Source organism: Jaculus jaculus, chromosome 1 (genome assembly GCF_020740685.1).
Source record: "Jaculus jaculus isolate mJacJac1 chromosome 1, mJacJac1.mat.Y.cur, whole genome shotgun sequence".
Taxonomy (NCBI): domain Eukaryota; kingdom Metazoa; phylum Chordata; class Mammalia; order Rodentia; family Dipodidae; genus Jaculus; species Jaculus jaculus.
This window is the reverse complement of record NC_059102.1, coordinates 128,373,490-128,398,227: the sequence shown is the minus strand read 5'-3', so window position 1 is coordinate 128,398,227 and position 24,738 is coordinate 128,373,490. Positions and strand designations below refer to the sequence as shown.

Sequence of the window (24,738 nt, the reverse complement as noted above, 5' to 3'; positions counted from 1 at the left end):
TGAAATGCTACTTTTGATGCTTCTTATCGACCAAAGTCCTACTTTCCAGGATTTTCCATAGCTAGCCTATTCTGACACACAGTAGACATTGTCAAAGAGAACTACATCTCTTCATTCTCAGACCTTGTCAAAACGTACCCTAAAATCTTCATCTTTGTGTCCCAGTTCTAGTAATCTCTGCTTCTGAGGCTTTTTACTCTAAAATATGCACATTCCATCCTTCCAGCTCATATTTCATATTTTAAAAATATTTTTTTATTTGTATGAGAGAAAGGCAGATAGAGAATGGCATGGCAGGTCCTCCAGCCTCTGCAAACAAACTCAGACACATACAACACCTTGTGCATCTGGCTTACGTGGGTACTGGGGAATCAAACCTGAGTCATTTGTCTTCGCAAGCAAGCACATTATTCGCTAAGCCATCTCTCCAGCCCATGTTTCACATTTTTAAGTCTTTTCTTTTCTTAATATATTTTATTTATCAAATTATTTGAGAGAAAGAGGCAGAGAGAAAGAATAGGTGCACCAGGACCTCCAGCCACTGCAAATGAACTCCAGATGCATGCGCCCCCTTGTGTATCTGGCTTATATGGGGGCTGGAGAATTGAAACAGGATCCTTTGGCTTTACAGGCAAACATCTTAACCACTATGTCATCTCTCCAGCCCCGTTTTGTAAGATTTTAAAATATATTTATTCTTATTTTTAAGTCTTTTCAATTACCCCACCTACATCAAACATTTCCTTCTCCATATTTATTGTACTAAGAGATACATTGTTAAAAATTGTTGCCCTTAACTGGGCGCGGTGTTACACTCCTTTAATCACAGCACCCTGGAGGCAGAGGTAGTAGGATTGCAGAGTTCATAGCCACCCTGAGACTACATAGTGAATTCCAGGTCAGCCTGAGCTAGAGTAAGACCCTAGCTTGAAAAAAATGTTACGCTTGGATTCTTCCCCACCACCCACCCCCAGGTAGGGTCTCACTCTAACTCAGGTTGACCTGAAAGTCACTATATAGTCTCAGGGTACCCTTGAACTCACAACAATCCTCCTACCTCTGCCTCTCAAGTGCTGGGATTAAAGGCATGAGCCAGCATACTCAGTTCTACTTTTTTTTTAATTAGAGACAGAGAGAGAATGGACACAACAGGGCCTCTACCCAGTACAAACAAACTCCAGATGCATGTGCCACCATGTGCATCTGGCTTATGTGGGACCTGGAGAATTAAACCTGGGTCCTTAGCTTTCACAGGCATGTGCCAGACTACTACTTTTTTACACTGAATTTGGGCAGAGTCCTCAAGAAATGAAAACATCAGACCAGGTACTGGATATGTGTGCTATTTTTAATACTGAAGTCAAGTATACTCTTAAACAGAAATGTAAGATTTGGAGAATTCAATGTGTTCAGGATCACACCACTACAAAAACCAATACCGCTTAAAATAGAAAACTTGAGATGTACTCCTGCTGTGTGATACAGTAGAGGTTCAAGTTCCAGCTTTCCTGGATGACCTGGAACAAGTAACCTGTCCTCTCCAATCCAGGCAGGGGGTGGAGGCCAATATAGTGAGATCAAGCATACCATAAAATAGGGCATGCACAGTATTTACCTAGATGTGCACATTACAGTTGTTGTTTATCTTAAAATATTTTATTTGCACTCGGGGGCAGATATAAGAGGATCTCTGTGAGTTCAAGGCCAGCCTGAGGCTACAGAAAAAGTTCCAGGACAGCCTGGGCTAGTGAGAACCTAACTCAAAAATCTTTAGAAAATAAAGCCAGGCTTGGTGGCGCACGCCTTTAATCCCAGCACTCGGGAGGCAGAGGTAGGAGGATCACCAAGAGTTCGAGGCCACCCTGAGACTCCATGGCGAATTCCAGGTCAGCTTGAGCCAGAGTGAGACCCTACCTCGGGGAAAAAAAAAAAAAAAAAAAAAAAAAAATATATATATATATATATATATATATATATTATATATATATATTTAGAAAATAAAATATTTTGCAAGGAGACAGAGAAAACCAATGCCTTCTTGACACTGCAAATGCACTGCAGGTGTGCATCTGGCTTTATGTTGGTACTGGGGAAGTGAACCCTGATTGGCAAGCTTTGCAAGCAAGTGCCTTTATCTGCAGCACAAATTCCTCAGCCCTGTTTGTTTTTTCAGTTGTCCCATTTCTTTTTTTTTAATTTTTATTTATTTATTTATTTATTTATTTATTTATTTATTTATTTATTTATTTATTTATTTATTTATTTGAGAGCGACAGACACAGAGAGACAGACAGATAGAGGGAGATAGAGGGAATGGGCGCGCCAGGGCTTCCAGCCTCTGCAAACGAACTCCAGATGCGTGCGCCCCCTTGTGCATCTGGCTAGCATCTGGCTAACGTGGGACCTGGGGAACCGAGCCTCGAACCGGGGTCCTTAGGCTTCACAGGCAAGCGCTTAACCACTAAACCATCTCTCCAGCCCAGTTGTCCCATTTCTACACAGAGTATTGAGAACCACAGTGGGTACCCATGGACTAAGTGGAATAAAGTATTTTTGTTGACATACCCTAAAGAAATTCTGTATTTGAATCAAGCTATGATCTCATTAAGCATGGTTCTGGGTGCCTGGTCCAGGTTGTAACAACATATTTACTTTTAAGGAATTGGAACACTCAGACCAAAAGCAAGTGCAGAAAAACAGTTTTTGTTTACCAGTCAAGCAACCAAGTGAAAGAATCAGCATTTTATTTATTCATTTATTTGACAGAGAGGGAGGCGGAAGGGGAGGGGGGGAGGGAGAGAAAAAGAGAGAAAGAGAGAGAGAATGAATATGGGCATGCCAGGGCTTCTAGCTATTCCAAATGTACTCCACACAAATGCATTACCTGTACATCTGGCCTTACATGGGTACTGAGGAATTGAACCTGGATCCCTTGGCTTTGCTGGCAAGGGCCTTAACTGATAAGCAAACTCTCCAGCCCTTTTTCATTTTGTTTTTTGAGGTAGGGTCTCCCCCTATCCAGGCTGACCTGGAATTCACTATGTAGTCTCAGGGTGGCCTTGAACTCATGGTGATCCTCCTACCTCTGCCTCCTGAGCGCTGGGATTAAAGGTGTGTACCACCACGCATGGCTCAGTAATCAGTATTTGTTATATTTAATTTGTATGAAATACTAACTTCTTGTCAGGGTACATTACAGATTTATGCAGTAGATAAAATTAATATTTTCACAAACTTCCTATAATCTTTTTATTAGATATGCACCGAAGGGATATGGCACCTTTCACTCAAAGACCTGAAAAGTGCTTTACAAATATTAGCTTTTAAAAAACAATGACATTTAAAAGTCTGGACTCTTGCTATTATCTCTAGTCAACTCTGACACACAATTTTCTGGAATCTGACAGAAAGTGATTCTATTTCTGACAAGGACAGAGGCTCAGAGAATGTCCTGATTTGTTTTCACAGTACAGGCATTTTCCAACAGCTGGTGCCGGGTTCACACAGTGAAGACATACAAATGTTAATGCAATGAACATTTTGAACCTTATTTCAAAAGCAAAACGATGTCAAAATCTTCCAAGAGTTCTAGATATCCAGATGGAATAGGAGCCGCTGCTGGTTGCATATTAAATGTGCTCTTGATTCAGGCTTTTTAGGATCACACCCAACGGAACACACTTAAAGAAGATTTCAGAGAGACACGTTAACCTATAAAAAGGTAGCCAAGACTGTATCAGCCAAATGAGAAAGAGAGTAAATGGCAATTCAAAATAGACAGTTCTCACTAGAGCCTGGGACATTTTATTAGAAACCAAGTATATCATAGGCAAATAAAAATAGTTCTTAGCCCCATCAGTACAATATAAGGGATTTTACATTCAGCCTAGAAACAATGCGTAACAGATTCCCTTGCCTACAAATCTATGACTTGCAAGTTACCTCCCACCACACAATTACTCTATATAATATATAGCCCTTATTTATTAGAGGGATCCAAATATTTCTTTTAGGCTTACAAAGTCCAATACATTCACTCTCTCTTCTCTTAACATGTCTAATAGTAAAAACTATTTTCCCATGCAAAAAGCCATTATCCAATTAAAGAAAACACAGGTGAAACAGAGATGGCAGTTATGGACAGAGTATTATTGGCACATGCCCAGCTAGTGAAACACAAATGCAATACACCATGACTTAAAATTGAAAGTCACATTACAGGGAGAATGGAAACAACTACATTACCTAAGCTAAGGAGTGTTAAATGGAAATGGAGGACTGAGGAATATCAATTTTATTGGTACAACTTGTAATAAAGTAGTGAAATACAATTTATGGTAACAGGAAAAAGAAATACTGCAGAGAGCTATTCCAAGACCACACCAAGTTGTCTGCATCATTAATTCCAGTGTTTCACAATTAGTAAAATACATAGCAACTTATTCCTGTAAGATAAAAATACCTTTCCACCTGAATTACACTGGGGTTAGGGCAGTCACACAAAGCTACTGACCCATCATTAGTTCAAGTGTTTGCAGCAAATGTCTCAGCCGCTTCTTTCATAGAACTATACAATCAGAAACTGTACAAGGAGCTGAGTGGTTGGGGAAAATGAAAATGGTATTGTGCTCATTCTGTAACAGAAAACCCTGATGAAAAAAATTATTTGCCAAGAAGCTTAGACTATAAAGATTTTTATTGCATTTTTAGGTAACCTGGAAGTTCTTATCCTGAAGGGGAAGGTTGGTTTTTAAAACTACCTGAACAAATGCTAAAGTGCTTTATTAATTAGCTGGCTTTACACAAAACTTCCTGGGATGACAAAAAAAAGAATTATAGTAGTAAAGAGGATACCAACTACTTCACAAAATGGTATATTCCAACATTACTTATGACCACAGTCTTAAGGGATAGTAGAACACTTGTCCTTATTAAGTGGACAGTTGCATATCAAGAACTGATCATCACACATTTTAGATATTCAAATTACTTGTACAAAGCTGAAACATGGTATCACAGACCTTTACAAAAAAAAGGACAGTCTGCCTCTTTCCACATACTATATAATCCACTTCAGAATACAGTTCACAAATACAAGGGTCCTGATTTTTTCAACCTTTCTAGTTGCAGTTTAAAACTGAACACTTTGTAAAAGTTAAGGTTGAGCATTACAGCAAGAGAATTATTATTCCTATTGAAAATTACATATGCTTTCACTTAATGATATTCATGATAGATTGTAAACTGGATCAATCACATTCTATTCAACTGGTATCAAATGAACACATCAGCATTACAAGTATCAAATGTTTTCCTATTACTATAGAGGATATAAACCAAAACATTAATATGGCAGTTATGTTCTTTAGGCACAGTTCAGTGATTTTCTTTTAAAAATAAATACTATTGAATTTCAATTGAAGTTTTAGACTCAATAACCAAAGGGTCAAGAACTCTAATGGGGAGGAGGGGAGAAAAACAATATAAGCTGCTTAAATTTCTAACACTTAACCTATCTGGGTTTTAAGATTACTTTATTAAAAAATACAAGAAATCTGAAAAAAGACCAATACAATTATTTTCATGTACAAAGTCATAAGCTATAGCAGATTTTAACTAAAATTTAAAAACACAACAAGGAGGGCAGCCCTTTAGACCAATTTATTTTATATCCTTTTAAAATATCATCCGACAAAGGACAGTGGGGTTGACAGCTGGGACAGGAGTACATAACTTGAGGCGTCTGTAGTCCATTGCGCCCACTGAGTAACAACTTTGCTGCTGAAATTTCTTAAAACTTACCGAACTAAAACACAAGGCTGAATGATACAAAAGGAGGAGTATTTCATTGTGGTTGTCAATTGGCTTTTTAAAAAAGGAAACATCCTGTCTCCCCAGACCAGTAAATAAGCAAGAGCTACATGCAGCAGTGTGAGTATTAAGACATTTCTCAAGTCTTCTCAAATGAGTCCAAGGTGGGGATGGGATGAGTGACAAAACTGATAGGAAAACATAGCTACAGACACCATAACAAACAATAAATTTAGATAATTTAAAATTAAAAAAAAAGGCAAGAGGCAGCATTTCAGCAGCAAAGTGCTCAATAAAAAGTATATTGTAGAGGATAATACAAGAAAGTTGGGGTAAGAGGGCAAAAAAATGGGCCAGCAGGATGGTGAAGGCCTCAAAGGAAATACGGCGTCGTCGTTCTGGGAGGAATAACACGTTCTGAATCTGGAACTGCCCGAAATAACTTTGGTTCTCTGGTATTGACATCTTTGAAGACCATGATAGAAGCAATGTTTCCACAGCGATAGCAGTAATTAGGAGCAGACCACACTGTAACCAGCTTCTCATCAAACATAAACTTATAGCCTTCGTGCACAAGCTGGTGTGCTCTGCAGATGAGTTTTAAGTTGTTGATATGAACAAACTGCAATTTAGAAAAGCTCTGTAAGTATCCCATACGTTTGTAAAAATTATTTTTGAAAATGAATAACCCCTTAAATAAATAGCAATACTGTTACTAATAAAGTTATCATGGCACATGCCTTTAATCCGAGCACTTGGGAAGCAGAGGTAGGAGGATCAAGGCCAGCCTTGAACTACAGAATAAGTTCCAGGTCAGTTTGGGCTGGAGTGAGATCCTACCTCGAAAAATAAATAAATCAATAAATAATGCAAGTAAGTAAGTTATCATGATTTGAGAACTCACCCTATCATCATCACCAGCCATTGCCATAAACTTAGGGCATGAGTCACTATGGCCTGTGTCAATTACGGAAATACAAAAACTGCATAGTCACATGACTAGTTAAAAGTTTCTGAGCCAGGCATGGTAGCTGGTACCTATATTACAGCTACTTGGGAGGCTGAGGCAGGAAGATCACTTGAGAGCATGAGTTTGAGACTGGCCGGGCAACAAAAGGACTGAAAGTCAAAAAACAGCTAAATCTGGGCATGGTGGTGCATACCTCTAATCCCAGCATTCGGGAGGCAAGGGTAGGAATGCCATGAGTTTGAGGCCACTTTGAAACTATATAGTGAATTCCAGGTCAACCTGGGCCAGAGTAAAACCCTACCTCAAAAAACAAAAAACAAAAAAAAAAAAAAAAAAAAAAACAGCCAGCCAAGATCACTAGAGGCCAAATCTAAGCTATATAATGAGACACTGTCCCAAGGGGAAAAAAATTTCATAAGTACTATCACATACAAAACAAGATTTGCTTTTTAAATAAAGATGTTGGTATCTATCTTATTTTCAAAAGATTTCCAGTACATGTTGTGAAAGAGATTATCTTTTTCTTGCAACTTAAAGAGAAAAAAAAAAATTCAGAATGGATAAATAACTTACCTATGGGACCAGAACCCAAGTCTATGATTTCACTGTACTACAGCACTTCTCAATACACCATCAAGAAGTGCGGCTATGATTGTTGATGGTTGTTTCATTGCTCTTTTTTTTTTTTTCCAGTTCTGTGGGTATGTTTAAATGAACTTCAAAAGGTGCTAATGAGCCGGGTGTGGTGGCACATGTATTTAATTCCAGCACTCAGGAGGTGAGAGGATAGCATGAGTTCGAGGTCACCCTGAGACTACACAGTGAATTCCAGGTCAGCCTTGGCTAGAGTGAGACCCTACTTCAATAAATTAAAAAAAAAAAAAAAAAGAAAGAAAGAAAGAAAAAAAGTTGCCTATCTTGGGGCTAGAGAGACAGCTCAGCAATTAAAGGCACTTGGTTGTAAAGACTAACGCCCTGGGTTTGATTCCCCAGAACCATGTAAAACCAAATGTGCAAGTGGCACATGTGTCTGGAGTTCATCTGCAGCAGCAAAAAGGCCCTAGCATATCAACACTCTGTATATCTCTCATAGAAATGAAAGCCAGATGTACAAAGTGGCACTTGACTCTTGGGTTCACTTACAGTGACAGGAGGTATGCCTATTCTCATTCATTCTCATTCTCTCTCTCTCCTCTTCCCTCACAAATAAATCTTTTTATTTCTTTATTCTTTTAAATTTTTGTTTGTTGGTTTGTTTTTGTTTTCCGAAGTAGGGTCTCATTCTAGCTCAAGCTGACCAGGATCTCACCATGTGAATCTCAGTGTGGCTTCAAACTCTTGGCAATCCTCCTAACATCTGCCTCCCAAGTACTGGGATTAAAGGTGTGTACCACCATGCCCAGCTATTTTATTTTATTTTTATTTATTTATTTGAGAGAGAGAGGCAGGTAGAGAGAGAGAATGGGCACACCACTGCCTCCAGCCACTGCAAACGAACTCCAGATGCGTGCACCCCCTGTGCATCTGGCTTACGTGTGTCCTGGGGCAACGAACCAGGATCCTTTGACTTTGCACACAAGTGCCTTAACCACTAAGCCATCTCTCCAGCCAAGATAAGCAACTTTAAAAACAGTATTTATTTCTTGGGCTGGAGAGATGGTTTAGTGGTTAAGCACTTGCCTATGAAGCCTAAGGACCCCGGTTGGAGGCTTGATTCCCCAGGACCCACGTTAGGCAGATGCACAAGGGGGCGCATGCATCTGGAGTTCATTTGCAGTGGCTGGAAGCCCCGACGCACCCATTTTCTCTCTCTCTCTCTCTCTCTATCTGCCTCTTTCTCTGTCTGTTGCTCTCAAATAAATAAAAATAAACAAAAAACATTTTTTAAAAGTTGCTTGTCTTGCCTTTGTTATTTAGCTATTATTTTAACAGTTAAATAGTGCCTTACCAAGTGGATTATGGAACAAATGCTTTCACTGTATGGTTGCCTTCAGACATTAAGGAAAAACAAGCAAATATACTATGCGAAATTTGGTGCCCATAGCTACCTAAATTGAGTAAACTAGGCTGCAAGTTTGTTATCTAGTCAACATTGTTCTTTTAGCAACCAACAAACATCCATAAATATTGTCTTTACCTCATTTGTGACTTTTGCTCCAAAAAGCCAACCTGCCCCTCGGGGACTAATGGCCCAAGTATCCACATCTTCAGGATCTGACCAAACCAGGTCACAAAATGCTCCTTTGTGAGGAATCTCTTGATTCCGTTCAATGGTTCGAATTTGATCCAGTGTTTTGATATCAGGAGATAAGCCACCATGAACACACAAAATCTGCTCATCTATTAACTAGCAAAAAAGAATAACAAAGGATTGGATAATAATAATAATTTCAGCATGTCTAAATTCACCAATAAATTCTAAAATTAAATCAATTTATACAATTACTAGGTAAAAAATATATAATATTTGTTAAGAATGTAATATGTGTTATTGGCAGAAAAATACTTGTGGTTTTAAGAAGATTCATATAAACTTACAGCTGCTACTGTGAGCATGTCAAAAACTTTGGTACAGTATCTCCAGGCATTAGCATTTCCATATTTGGTTTGGCACTCATCTGTGAAGGAAATAGAAGGGTTCTCATTAATGAAACAATACATCTAATACTACAGTGCCTTTTATTTAAATATTTTATTTATTTGAGAGAGAGAAAGAAAGAGGCAGACAGAGAGAGAATGGGCATGCCAGCACCTCTAGCCACTGCAAACAAACTGCAGACGTATGTGCCACCTTATGCATCTGGCTTACGTGGGTACTAGGAAATTGAACCTATGTCCTTAGGCTTCGTAGGCAAGTGCCTTAACTACTAAACCAACTCTCCAGCCCCTGGATTGGCTTTTTTTTTTTTGGAGGTGGAGTCTTGCTGTAGCCCAGGCTAACCTGGAATTTACTATGTAGTCTCAGGCTGGCCTCAAACTCACAGAATCCTCCCAGCTCTGCCTCCCAAGTGCTGAGAGTAAGGGTATGTGCCACCACACCCAGACTTAAACTGGCTCTTAATACAAAAGAAATTCATCTTAAATTAAAGCAGAAAACTATGAGCCATAATTTGCCCCAATAGACTCTCAACACAGAACCAAAAAGTCTAGTGGCTAATAATACATACTCAGGACAGCTGGGATGTAGCTCAGGCAGAATGCTTACCTAGTGTTTGGGAGGCCCTGGGTTCAATCCTCAGCAAAATAAAAAAAACAAACAAACATGTATCCTAAAGATATGGTCCAGCTTTTCATTCTAGTAATGACCCTGAGAAGAAGCTTGCAGTATTAAACAAAATGCTAACATCAGGAAGAGCTATTCAACACAACCCAAAGGAAACACTTCGGTCAGTTATGCAAAACCTAGACAATTCTATCTATGAAATAGTATATTTATTGAATGTGACAATCTTCTTCCAGGAGCATAAGATCAAACAAACTAGAGGACTATTACTTATATGAACATGGGTAATTCCTATCTCGACATTTCCTAAGCCCAAGAAGGAGGTCTCTTGTGAGATCTTCTCTAAATTGTACAACTAAATACTGAGGTCCAATAGGTATACAAAAAGTCATCAACATGGGCAAATTGTCAATTGTATTCTTAAATATGCCAGCTCCAACACTCCATCTACTATCTACAAAGTTAATAGTGAACATATCTCTTCCTTCAATTAATTTCATTGCTCTTTAGTTTCTTCCCTAATTTCAAACAAAACATTGCATTCTCTCTCTCTTCCTCTATCTGTCTGTCTCTCTGTGTCTGTCGCTCTCAAATAAATAAATAAATAAAATTTAAAAAAATATTTAAAAAGAAAAAAAAAGGGCTGGAGAGATGGCTTAGCGGTTAAGCGCTTGCCTGTGAAGCCTAAGGACCCCGGTTCGAGGCTCGGTTCCCCAGGTCCCATGTTAGCCAGATGCACAAGGGGGCGCACGTGTCTGGAGTTCGTTTGCAGAGGCTGGAAGCCCTGGCGCGCCCATTCTCTCTCTCTTCCTCTATCTGTCTGTCTCTCTGTGTCTGTCGCTCTCAAATAAATAAATAAATAAAATTTAAAAAAATATTTAAAAAGAAAAAACATTGCTATACCACTATTGTCTTAAGTGCAGCTGAAACTGATAGAGGAAAAATACTATGGGTTAGGGTCAATGCTCACAATTTCCTAATTCACATAGCTACATTGAAGCAAGATGCTTATGGAAACCTGCCATGAGAACGTAACAGAGTCAGTATTGCAGGAAGAAACTTTATATTACACTTAGATCATATCGCTGCCTAAAACATGTTTTTCTATCAATACACTAAGGAACCAATATAATTAACAGCCAGATACAGCTTTAAACCACTGTAAATCCCATGAAAACTAAAATTATCTCCTTCCTGAGGATATACTGGGCTTCCTGTTACTAAACAGAACCATAAAATCCCTAGGCAAACACAGCTCTGAGAATGAGAAAATTCAACACCAAAATCTGTGTTATGCTTTCAGTGAAAACATACTGATTAATGGTTTTGTGGGCTGGGCGTGGTGGCACATGCCTTTAATCTCAGCACTCGGGAGGCAGAGGTAGGATGATCGCAATGAGTTTGAGGACCCCCTGAGACTACATAGAGAATTCCAGGTCAGCCTGAGCTAAAGTGAGACCCTACCTCGAAAAAAAAAAAAAAGTTTCATGGACTGGAGGGATGGCTTAGCAGTTAAGGCACTAGCCTGCAAAGCTAAAAGACCCAGGTTCGACTCCCTAGGACCCATGTAAGCCAGACGCACAGGGTGGCACATGCTTCTGGGGTTCGTTTGCAACAGCTGAAGGCCCTTGGCATGTCCATTCTCTATCTGCCTCTTTCTCTCTCTCTCTCTGCCTCTTTCTCCCTCAAATATAAATAAAAGATATTGAGCCAGGGATGGTGGCAAACTCCTTTAATCCCAGGACCTAGGAGACAGAGATAGGAGGGTCACTATGAGTTCAAGGCCACCCAAAGACAACATAGTGAATTCCAAGTCAGCCTGGGCTAGACCGAGAACCTACTTTGAAAACTAAACTAAACTAACTAAATAAATAAATAGAATAATGTTTAGGGCTGGAGAGATGGTTCAGCAGTTAAGGCACTTACCTGCAAAGCTTAACAACTCAGATTTGATTCCCCAGTGCCCATGTATAAAACCAGATGCATATGAATCTGGAGTTCATTTGCAGCAGCTGGAGACCTTGGTGCTCCCATTCTCTCATCTGTCTCTCTTTTCTTTCTCTACTTGCAAATAACTTTTGTTTGTTTGTTTTAGTTTTTGGAGGTATGGTCTCACTCTGGCCCAGACTGACCTGCAATTTACTATGTAGTTCCAGGGTGGCCTCGAATCATGTCGATCCTCCTACCTTTGCCTCCCGAGTGCTGGGATTAAAGGCAGGCGTGTCACCATGCCCAGCTTTTTTTTTTTTGTTTTTTCCAGGTACGGTCTCATTCTAGCCCAGGCAGACCTGGAATTCACTATGTAGCCATAGAGTGGCCTTGAATTCATGGCGATCCTCCTACCTTTGCCTCCAGAGTGCATGTGCCACCATGTCTGGCTGCAAATAATTTTTTTTTAAGTTTCTTGAGCTGGAGAGGTGGCTTAGCAGTCAAGGCACTTGCCTGCAAAACCTTAGGACCCATGTTCAACTCCCCAGTTCCCACATAAGCCAGTCGCACAAGGTGAGACAAGCACGTGCTTGCACACACAGTGGTGCACACACCTGGAGTTCAACTGCATTGGCTGGAGGCCCTTGCACAACAACACTCTCATTTTTTAAAAAAAGGGAGGAGGAAGAGAGATGGCTTTACGGTTAAGCACTTGCCTGTGAAGCCTAAGGACCCTGGTTCCAGGCTCAATTCCCCAGGACCCACATAAGCACAAGGTGGCACATGCATCTGAAGTTTCTTGCAGTGGCTAGAGGCCCTGGTGCACCCATTCATTCTCTCTTTCTCTCTCTCTGCCTCTTTCTCTGTCACTCTCATATAAATAAATAAAATAAACAAAAAAATTATTTAAAAAAAAAAGCCTGGTGTGGTAGTACATGCCTTTAATCCCAGCACTCCAGAGGCAGAGGTAGGAGGATCGCCATGAGTTCGAGGCCACCCTGAGACTACATAGAGAATTCCAGGTCAGCCTGGGCTAGGGTAAGACCCTACCTTGAAAAAAAAAAAAAAAAGTTTCTCTTTTTGGGCTGGAGAGATGGCTTAGCAATTAAGGTGCTTGCCAACAAAACCAATAGACCCAGGTTTGATTCCCCAGTACCCATGTAAAGACAAATGCATAAGGTAGAACATGCACACCGAGTTCCTTTGCAGTGGCAAGAGGTTCCTGAAGCATCCATTCTATCTGCCCCTCTCTCAAATAAATCAGTACATACATACATACAAACACACACACACGCACACTTTTGTTTTAATTTGGTTTTGCGAGGTAGGGTTTCACTATACCCCAGGCTAACCTGGAATTCACTATGTAGTCTCAGGGTAGCCTCGAACTCACAGCAATCCTCCTACCTCTGCCTCCAGAGTGCTGGAATTAAAGGCATGTACCACCACGCCCAGCAATAAATTATTTTTTTTAACATTTCTCTTTCAAAAATTTCAGTGCTAGGAGTGGGATACCTTAAAGTGAGTTGTTGGCCCAGGAGGTCCCTGATGCCCCCAATACCTTATAGGCTATGATTGCCATGCTCTTGGTTGTCCACCAGAACTAGATGGTAAGACCCTATTGCTGAAAAGTCCACATGCTTGCGCTGCAGGTCACTGAGAAATCAAGCTGGAAACTTCCTCCATGTTGACTAGCTATCAGAATGCTGGAAAGAGCTATGCAGCATACAGCCTTTGGGGAGAGAGAAGTCATCAATGGTGTTAAACAAGAATGAACCCAAGCCAGGCATAGTGGTGCACGCCTTTCATCACAGCACTTGGGAGGCAGAAGTGGGAAAGATCACAGGGAGTTCAAGGCCACCCTGAGAATGAATACAAAATGAATTCCAGGTCAGCCTGGACTAGAGTGAAACCCTACCTTGAAAAACCAAAACAACCAAAAAAAAAAAAACAGAATGAACTCTGTAACCCTTAAGATAGGTCAGCCAGTCTTGCAAAGCCAAAGGGCCCAGGTTTGCTTCTTCAGGACACATGTCAGATATGCAAGGTGGTACATGCATTTACAGTTCATTTGCAGTGGACAAAGGCCCTGGCATGTCCTCCCTCCCTCCCTCCCTCCCTCCCTCCCTCCCTCCCTCCGTCCGTCCGTCCGTCCGTCCGTCCGTCCGTCCGTCCATCCATCCATCTATCTATCTATCTATCTATCTATCTATCTATCTATCTATCTATTTATCTATCTCTATCTCTCTCTCCCTCCCCCCCTCTCTCTGTCTGTCTGTCTGTCTATCTATCTATCTATCTATTTATCTATCTCTATCTCTCCCCCCCCTCTCTCTCTCTCTCTCTCTCTCTCTCTCACACACACACACACACACACACACACACACACACACACACACACATAAATAAAAAATATTTAAAAAATAAGTTGGGTGTGGTGGTGCATGCCTTTAATCAGAGCACTTGGGAGGCAGAAGTAGGAGGATCACTGTGAGTTTGAGGCCAGTCTGAGGCTACATAATGAATTCCAGGTCAGCCTAGGAGACAGTGAGACCCTACCTCAAAAAAACCAAAAAGAAAAGAAAAGAAAAAGAGAAAGAAAGCAAATTTCTCTTTCAGGTTGAAGATATAGATCAGTTCACAACTTGCAAAGTATGCACAAGGCCATAAGTTCAATCACCAGCACCACATAAACTAGATGCAGTGACACACCCGTAATGTCAGTATTTGGCAGGTGAAGGCAGGGTAATCAAGAGGTTCAAGGTCATCCATGGCTACAAGAGATCCTGTCTCAAAGAAAAGGAATAGACAAAGCCAGGCATGTTGGCACACTTCTTAAAGCCTAGCAGAGGCAGGAGAATCACCATGAGTTGGAGGCCACCCTGAGACTACATAATGAATTCCAGGTCAGCCTGAGCTAGAGTGAAACCCTACCTCAGAAAAACAAAATAAAAAATAAAAAAAAAAAACAAAAACAGGGGAGAGGTCTTCTTTCCTCACTCCTCCTAGGTGCATTTAGTCCTACCTGATAAATGTGGCATAATTAGATACATAAAAAATTCATCATATATACAACTATCACTAGTCTTTGATAGATAAGAGTTTAAGCATTGCTAATTTGAAAATCTGACAACTAAAATACCGTGAAATCAAAACATATTGAGCACTGAGATGACACAAGTGAAAATTTCTACAGTGGTTAAAGGTGCTTGCTTGCAAAACCTGATGGCCTGAGTTCATTTCCCAGTATCCATGTAAAACCAGATGCACAAGGTGCTGCATGCCTCTGGAGTTTGACTGCAATGGCAAGAGGCTCTGGCATGTTCATTCTCTCTCTCATAGGTAGATAAACACTTTTTAAATGCCAGGGCTGGGGCTGGAGAAATGGCTCAGCAGTTAAAAGGTGCTTGCTTGCAAAGCCAGGGGGACTGGGTTCAATTTCCCCAGTATACACAAAGCCATATACACAAAGTGGTATATGCATCTGAAGTTCATTTGCAACAGAAGGATGCTGTGAGGACTGCATTATCTCTCAAATGAAAAAATTTTAATCCACAAGTTATTTAATATAGAGGTCTCAAAATGGCAAAAGTAGTAGAATAAATATGAGTGCTAGAGGGCTGGAGAGATGGCTTAGCAGTTAAGGTGCTTGCCTGAGAAGCCTAAGAATGCTTGTTTGAATCTCTAGGTCCCACATAGCCAGACACAAAAGTGACACAAATGTGCAATGCTACACATGTGCCCAAAGGGGCACATGCATCTGGAGTTTGTATACATGGGCTGAAAGGCCCTGGCCCGCCCATTCTCTCTCCCTCTTTCTCTCTTAAAATAATGAGATAAAAAATATGAGTGCTGGGACTGGTGAGATGGCTAAGCAGTTAAAGGAGCTTGCTTTTATAAAAGCTTGATGACCCAAGTTCAATTCTCCAGTACCCACATAAAGCCAGATGCACAAAGTGGCATATGTGTCTGGAACTCATTTGCAGTGGCAGGAGACCCTAGCACATGCATACTAACTGCCTCTCTGCCTTTCACGCTCTCATATATAATAAAAATATAATTAAAATAAATAAATAAATATGAGTGCTGCTCTCACTACTAGCCTGAAAACTTTCTCCAGAGAAATGGCAGTAGGTATGAGGTGACTCAAATTCATGCAAGCAGGAAACAACAGGCTCCTGAGCATTCAAAACTAAAGAAGGCTTATAGCACCCACTGCTAGGCTCAGGCAACATTGTGGAAGACCAGGTAGAAAGACTGTAAGAGTCACAGGGTAGGAAGAAGTATCCTGAGGCATTGTTCTCCCAACACAGATTGACTGGTGCATTCATGATCCTATAGTAAATGCCAATAATTGCTCTGAGGAAGGCCTTCAGTGGAATGGAGGGGGGGTATTAACATAAGAGAATAACCTGAGGGGAATATGACCAACAGACCAACATGCAATATGTTAAAAATAAATAAATAGGGCTGGGCATGATTGCACATGCCTTTAATCCTAGCACTTGGGAGGCAGAGGTAGGAGGATTGCTATGAGTTCAAGGCCACCCTAAGACTACATAGTGAATTCCAGGTCAGCCTGAGCTAGAGTGAGAACCTACCTCGGAAAACCAAAAGTAAATAATTTTTAAAAATGCACTTCTGGGCTGGAGAGATGGCTTAGCGGTTAAGCGCTTGCCTGTGAAGCCTAAGGACCCCGGTTCGAGGCTCGGTTCCCCAGGTCCCACGTTAGCCAGATGCACAAGGGGGCGCACGCGTCTGGAGTTCGTTTGCAGTGGCTGGAGGCCCTGGTGCGCCCATTCTCTCTCTCTCCCTCTATCTGTCTTTCTATGTCTGTCGCTCTCAAATAAATAAATAAAAAAATGAACAAAAAAAAATATTTTAAAAAAATGCACTTCTGTAATCCCAGCCATTTTGGAGGTTCACACAAGAGGGTTATAAATTCAAAGCCTCCTAAATTAGGGTGAGTTCAAGGTCAACTGGGCAACTTGATGAAACCCTGCTTCAAATAAAAGTTAAGAGGGGGGCTGGAAAGATGGCTTAGTGGTTAAACACTTGCCTATGAAGCCGAAGGACCCTGGTTCAAGGCTTGATTCCCCAGGACCCATGTTAGCCAGATGCACAAGGGGGCGCACGTATATGGAGTTCATTTACAGTGGCTGGAGGCCCTGGCGCGCCCATTCTCTTTCCCTCTCTCTCTCTCTGCCTCTTTCTCTCTCTGTCTGTCATTCTCAAATAAATAAAGAAAAATTTAAAAAAATAAATTAAAAAAATTAAAAAAAAAGTTAAGAGGGGCATGGTGGTGCACACCTTTAATCCCAGCATTCGGGGAAGCAGAGGTAGGAGGATCACTGTAAATTCGAGGCCAACCTGAGACTTCGTAGTGAATTCCAAGTCAGCCTGGACTAGAGTGAGACTCTACCTTGAAAAACCAAAAATAAAATAAAATAAAAAGTTAAAGGAGGGCAGGGCATGGTGGCACACACCTTTAATCCCAGCACACAGGAGGCAGAAGTAGGAGGATCGCTGTCAGTTCAAGGCCACCTTGAGACTCCATAGTGAATTCCAGGTCAGCCTGAGCTAGGGTGAGACCCTACCTCAAAAAAAAACAAAAAAAAAAAAAAACAAAGTTACAGGAGGGCTGGGCACATAGCTCATCAATAGAACACTTGCCTAGCATGGGTTCAATCTCCAGTACCACAAACATAAGAGATAATTGAGCCAGATAGAATGTATATGAACTATAAGAACAAACTGGGGCTGGAGTGGTGGTTTAGCACTTAAGGTACTTGCCTATGAAGCCTAAGAACCCAGGTTCAATTTCCCAGTACCCACAAAAACCAGATACACAAGGTGATACAGGAGTCTGGAGTTTGTTTGCAGTGGCTAGAGGCCCTAGTGCTCCTATATTCATTTACCCATTAATCCTCTCTCTCAAATAAACAAATCCATAAATAAAATAAAGTATTTTTTTAAAAAATTAAAGACAGAGCTGGGCATGGTAGCACATGCCTTTAATCCAGCACTTGGGAGGCAGAGGTAGGAGGATGGCCATGAGTTCACGGCCACCCTGAGACTACATAGTAATTTCCAGGTCAGCCTGGGCTAGAGCGAGACCCTGCCTCAAAAAAAAAAAAAAAATTAATTAATTAATTAATTAAAGACAAACTGGGAAAAGAACAATGGGAACAAACAGTAAGAATGAACTATGGGAAAGAGCTGGGAGTATTTCTTATGGACTTTACAAATAGCTTTTGTGACAGTATTGCTATGAGATGTTAAATTCCTTACTTGTAACTTGCTCTAAAGTTAATCTTACAACTGTGTAATCCACCTGCTTAAAGCAATATGACTAGGCTTCCTCTACCTGGATATACCTTTGGCCTGAACAACACAGATGACCAATATCGACAAGCAATGCTTATAGATGCTGACTGATCTTAGGCTATATTCTATGCTCCTTTCCTCAGAGGTGTGGTTGACTCTCAACTAAGAAAAACATGCATGCAAGAAGTGCTGATCACAGCACTGAAGACAATGAGGTCAGTCACTACAGGCCCACAGATCTACTGAAGACAACATGTAGGCTTAATGTGATTGGTCTTGTGGTGTGTGTGTGTGTGTGTGTGTGTGCGCGCGCACGCGCGTGTGCGCACGCATGCTCAGCCAAGTCCTGAAGGTCATACCCCTAAGTCCCTTCCTTTAACAAATGTTTTAAGGATTATCCAAAGTTGAAAGTACCTTACCCTTTGCTCATGCAATGTACTACTTGTTCACATATTGCTGGGTTTTGTCTGTTCAATAAAAGTGCCAATGAATGCCTGTATGTGGAGGAAGCCACAGCCACAGTCCCATCACAGCAGTGGTAACAGCAGATACAGCAAGTTAAATTAAATTTCTCTTCAGTTTTACTTTTCCTCAGACTGCTACTAGAGGCAGCTAGCCCTCTCTTGAAATGGGGTATTGGTAGTTAGCTCTCACACCTCTCAAGATCTGTTTTTAAAAGCAGTAAGCCCACTTCTGGATAGGCAAGTTCCAAAGATTAGTCTTCTCTAAATTCCAGACTATGCCCTCCAAAATAGGGCAAGATATAGTGATGAACCAGCACTCAAATGGCTGAGGCAGAAGGACTGCCAAAAGGTCAAGGCCAGTCTGGTCTACATGATGGACTCCAAACCAACCTGGAACTAGAGTAAAAACCCTTCTTTCTCTCTTTCTGTTTTTCAAGATAGGGCCTCGCTCTAACCAAGGCTGACCTGGAATTCACTATGTAGTTAGTCTCAAGGTGGCCTCGAACTCACGGAGATCCTTCTACCTCTCTGCCTCCCAAGTGCTAGAATTAAAGTCATATACAACCACACCTTGCTCCCTTTCTCCTTATGAAAAAAGAAAATTTATTTATTTATTTGAAAGACAGAGAGAGAAAGAGCCAGGTAGAAAGAAAGAGAATGGGGGCTAGGTAAATGGTTTAGTGGTTAAGGAGTTTGCCTGTGAAGCCTAAGGACCATGGTTCGATTCCCGAGGACCCACATAAGCCAGATGCACAAGGGGGCACATGCGTCTGGAGTTTGTTTGCAGTGGTTGGAAGCCCTGACGCGCCCGTTCTCTTTTTCCATCTATCTGCCTCTTTCTCTCAAATAAGTAAATAAGGGCTGGAGGAATGGCTTGGCAGTTAAGGAGCTAGCCTGCAAAGCCAAAGGACTCAGGTTTAATCCCCCAGGACCCACATAAGCCAGATACACAAGGTGGTGCATGCATCTGGAGTTTGTTTGCAGTGGTTGGAGGTTCTGGTGTGTCTATTATCTCTCTCTCTCTCTCTCTCTCTCAAGTAAATGAATAAAGAATTAAAAAAAAATTAGGCCGGGCATGGTGGCGCATGCCTTTAATCCCAGCCCTCGGGAGGAAGAGGTAAGAGGATTGCCATGACTTCAAGGCCACCCTGAGACTACATCGTGAATTCCAGGTCAGCCTGAGCTAGAGTGAGACAGGCGTGGTGGCGCACACCTTTAATCCCAGCACTCGGGAGGCAGAGGTAGGAGGATTGCTGTGAGTTCAAGGCCACCCTGAGATTACACAGTTAATTCCAGGTCAGCCTGGACCAGAGTGAGACCCTACCTCAAAAAACCAAAAAAAAATTAAAAATAAAATAAAATAATAATACATAAAAAAAAAAAGAAAGAAAGAGAGGAGACAATGGGTTAATCAGGACCCCTAGCCACTGCAAAGGTGTATGCTACCTTGTATATCTAGCTTTACGTAAGTGCTGGGGAACTCGAGCCTGGATTCTTTGGCTTTGCTGGCAAGTGCCATAACTGCTATCCAGCCTTTAAGATCCTTTCTCAACAAAGCAATAAAACAGACAAATGTTGAGTATACCTTATCAAAAATGCTTCTAGCCGGGCCTGGTGGTGCACACCTTTAATCCCAGAACTTGGGAGGCAGAGGTAAGAGGATCACTGTGAGATCAAGACCACCCTGAGACTATAAACTTAATTCCAGGTCAGCCTGGACCAGAGTGAGACCCTACCTTGTAAAACCAAACAAAAAAAATTATGTGTATACACACACACACACACACACACAGAGAGAGAGAGATATGCCCGATTGGCAGAGTAGCACAAACCTTAGTCCCAACACTCAGGAAGCTGAAGTAGGAGGACTACTGTGAATTCAAGCCTATAATCCTAGAACTCAGGAAGGTGATATTTACAGAAAGATTACTGCAAGTTCAAGCCAAGCCAAGACTACAGAGCAAGGTTCAAGTCACTCTAAGTTATATACCAAGATTCTGTCTGAAATTCCAAAAAGAAAAAGCAAAGAAATGCTTGTGTCTCAAAATATATCAGATTTAAAGTTCCCTAAAATATTCACATAGAATTAACTGGTTGAGCATCTTAAATCTGAAAGTTTAGGTCAAAGTGCTCCAAAATCTAACTTTTTATTTTTTAAGTTTTTTGAGGTAGGGTCTCACTCTATCCCAGACTGACCTGGAATTCACTATGTAGTCTTGGGGTGGACTTAAGCTCATGGCAATCCTCCTACTTCTGCCTCCCAAACGCTGGGATTAAAGGCAGGCACCACCACACCCAGCAAACATACAACTTTTTGAGCGTCATGATGGTGTTCACAGTTTCAGATTTTACATCTGATTCTGAATTTTAGATTTTAAAATTAGGTATCCTTAACCTGTATTATATAAAATTACTTTCAGGTCACATATGTAAACTATATGTTAAAACTAAATGAATTCTGTGTTTAGACTTAGATCTCATCTCCAAAATAACTCATCATGCATATTCAAATACTCCAACGTCCAAAAATACTCGAAGTTCAAGAAAATTCTGATCCCAAACATTCTGGATTGAGGACACTCAATACATATAACACTAAGTTTATATAGATATATAGATGTGTGTGTGTGTGTGTGCATGCGCGCGCGTGTGCATGCACGCGCGCGCGCACACACACACACACACACACACACACACACACAAAAGCCTTACATATGGCAATACATTTTATAAAACACTGTTAGATATTCAGCACTCATAAATGTATACACTGTCAATATTTAAGTCATTGACAAACCATATATACAATAGTGGTTGTATACGATTACATTACTGCCAGGCATGGTGGCACACACCTTTAATCCCAGCACTAAGAGGCAGAGATAGGAGGCCCACCATGAGTTCAAGGCCACCCTGAGACAACACAGTGGAATTCAGGTCAGCCCAAGCTAGTGAAACCCTACCACCCTACCTTGGGGAAAAAATATTACATTACCATCCTACTTTATACCTTTTTTGTTTGTTTTTGTTTTTTGGGGTTTTCAAGGTAGAGTTTCACTCTAGCTCAGGCTGACCTAAAATTCACTATGTAGCCTCAGGGTGGCCTCGAACTCTCTGGATTCCTCCTACTTCTGCCACCTGAAATGCTGATTAAAGACATGTGCCACCACACCTGGCTTTATAGCCTCTTTCTTTTTCTTTTAACTTAAGATATCTTTTTTTTTAATTTTTTGGTTTAGCTTTTTTTTTTTTTTTTTTTGGTTTAGCTTTTTCATTTATTTATTTGACAGTGATAGAAAGAGGCAAGTAGGTACAGAGAAAATGGGCGTGCCAGGGCCTCTAGCCACTGCAAATGAACTCCAGATGCATGTGCCACCTTGTGTATCTGGCTTACATGGGTCCTGGGGAATCAAGCCTCAAACCAAAGTCCTTAGGCTTCACAGGCAAGTGCTTAACTGCTAAGCCATCTCTCCGGCCCTATAGCCTTTTTTTTAAAATGAGAGACAGAATTGACACACCAGGGCCTCTAGCCACTGCAATCAAACTCCAGGCACATTTGTGCGACCTGGAGAGTCAAACCTGGGTCCTTAGCCTTTGCTGGCAAGGGCCTTAAGCACTAAACCATCTTTTCAGCCCAGTTTACAGCCATTTTAAATTATGTAAGTATACTCTTATGATGTTCAGGATAAAATCATTTAATGATACATTTCTCAGAATTTATGAGTCTTGCCTCACTGAGCTAACACCACAATATGCTACCTAAAACATTAATAAATTGGGCTAAGCCAGATGTGGTGGTGCATGCATTTAATCCCAGCAATCAGGAGGTAGAGGTAGGAGGATTACCATGAGTTTGAGGCCACCTTGAGATTACATAGTGAATTCCAGGTCAGCCTGAGCTAGAGTGAAACCCTACCTCAAAAAACCAAAGTAATAATTTGGGCTGGGGAGATGGCTCAATAGATAAAAGAGCTCACTGTACAAGCCAAAGTACTCAAATTTGGTCCTCAGATCCCACATTAAAAAAAAAAAAAAAGGATTGCCTGGGATGGTAGCTCATGGCTTTAATCCCAGCAACTGGGAGGCAGAGGTAGGAGGATTGCTGTGAGAGGGAGTTCCAAGTCAGTCTGGGCTAGAGTGAGACTCTACAACAAAAATCGAGATGGTTCAACAGTTAAAATCACTTGCTTGCAAAGCCTACAGGTCAAAGTTCAATTCCCCAGACCCACATAAAGCCAGACACATAAAGTGGCACACACAGGGGCTATAGAGATGGCTTAGCAGTTAGCCTAAGGACCCCAGTTCAAGGCTCAATTCCCCAGGACACACATTAGCCAGATGCACAAGGGGGTGCAGGCATCTAGAGTTCATTTGTAGTGGCTAGAGGCCCTGGCACGCCCATTCTCTCTCTCTGTCTGCCTCTTTCTTTATTACTCTCAAATAAATAAATAAAAAATAAACAAAAAATGTTAAAGTGGCACACACATCTGAAGTTTCTTTGTAACAAGAAATTGTGTTGCATCTCTCTCTCTCTCTGTCTCCTTTTTCCCCTCCTCCATTAAATTTTTAAAAGTGGGGAGGGGGCTAAAGAGATGGATTAGCGGTTAAGGCATTTGTCTGCAAAGCCAAAGGACCCAGGTTCGAATCCCCATGGTTCTCCTAAGCCAGATGCACAAGGTGACGTATGTGTCTGGAGTTCATTTGCAGTGGCTGAAGCCCCTGGTGCACCCATTCTCTCTCTATCTACCCCTCCCTCCTTCCCTCTTTCTCTCTCTCAAATAAATAAAATAAATAATTAAAAGCTTGAAAACTATTTTTTTTAAGTCAGGGTTAAGAAGGTTGTTCAATGGTTAAAGGTGTTTCCTTATAAAGCCTGCCAGTCAGATTTAAATTCCCCAGTCACCCACATAAAGCCAAGGCACAATGCATCCAGTGTTAATTTGCAGCAGCAAGAGAACTTAGTGGGCACATGCACACACACAAGTAAAAATATAAAAGAACAAAACACTTTTGTAAAATAATGAGAATTTTAGCATCAAGTTGAAATCTGATCAACATAGTGAGTCCTGGGTCATCCAAGGCTATAAAGCAAGTCTGCCTTTAAAAAAATAAGAAGAGGGCTGGAGAGATGGCTTAGCGGTTAAGCGCTTGCCTGTGAAGCCTAAGGACCCTGGTTCAAGGCTCGGTTCCCCAGGTCCCACGTTAGCCAGATGCACAAGGGGGGCGCACGTGTCTGGAGCTCGTTTGCAGAGGCTGGAAGCCCTGGCGCGCCCATTCCCTCTCTCTCCCTCTATCTGTCTTTCTGTGTCTGTCGCTCTCAAATAAAATAAATTTTAAAAAAATTAAAAAATAAAAAAAAAATAAGAAGAAGCTGGGCGTGGTGGCACACACCTTTAATCGCAGCACTTGGGAGGCAGAGGTAGGAGGATCGCTGTGAGTTTGAGGCCACCCTGAGACTACATAGTGAATTCCAGGTCAGCCTGGGCTACAGTGAGACCCTACCTCAAAAAACCAAATAATAATAATAATAATAAAATAAAAAAGGTAACTAAATGCCCCTATTTAAAGGGACTGGCCAGGCCAGATGAGCCAATGCATGCAACAGCAGCATGTCTGTTATGGGGGAAACTAATTGTTCTCTAATTGGACTGGAGGCCTGCTCTACAGGAGGAAATACATGCCTGATACTAAAAACCTATGACAGGGGAAGTCATAAGCTCTAGGGGTTTAACACCTGTTAGTATCTGGCTAAATGCATATATTATGCTCACCAAACTGTCCAGTAAGCATTTCTCATAATGTTGCTACCCATATATTAATGCTACTCTCACTTTTGGTTAGAGAAGCTTTTCTTTTCAGATGGTGGTGACCTCTGGGATGACTCAAAGGGCACCATAGTGCTGAGAAGAAGTGAAGTGAAAGAGGAGTGCTCAGCATTGAAACATCTCTATCATACCTTCCAGGGCTCAGGGTCAATTTCAGAAGAGATGCCAGGAAGAATGGAAGAACCAAAG

General features: G+C 41.3%; 1 protein-coding gene across 1 annotated transcript in view; it reads right to left on the bottom strand.

Annotated features, from left to right (window-relative positions):
* Positions 1–3,784: 3,784 nt before the first annotated feature.
* The window catches only part of Ppp6c (protein phosphatase 6 catalytic subunit), a 69,115-nt gene continuing 48,161 nt past the window's right edge, over positions 3,785–24,738 (bottom strand). Inside the window, exons 5-7 of the mRNA XM_045153683.1 lie at positions 9,320–9,399; positions 8,919–9,128; positions 3,785–6,433 (exon numbers count right to left, since the gene is read on the bottom strand). Of these exons, the coding sequence (XP_045009618.1) occupies positions 6,185–6,433; positions 8,919–9,128; positions 9,320–9,399 (539 nt within the window). The 3' untranslated portion in view covers positions 3,785–6,184. The remainder of the gene's footprint in view (positions 6,434–8,918; positions 9,129–9,319; positions 9,400–24,738) is intronic.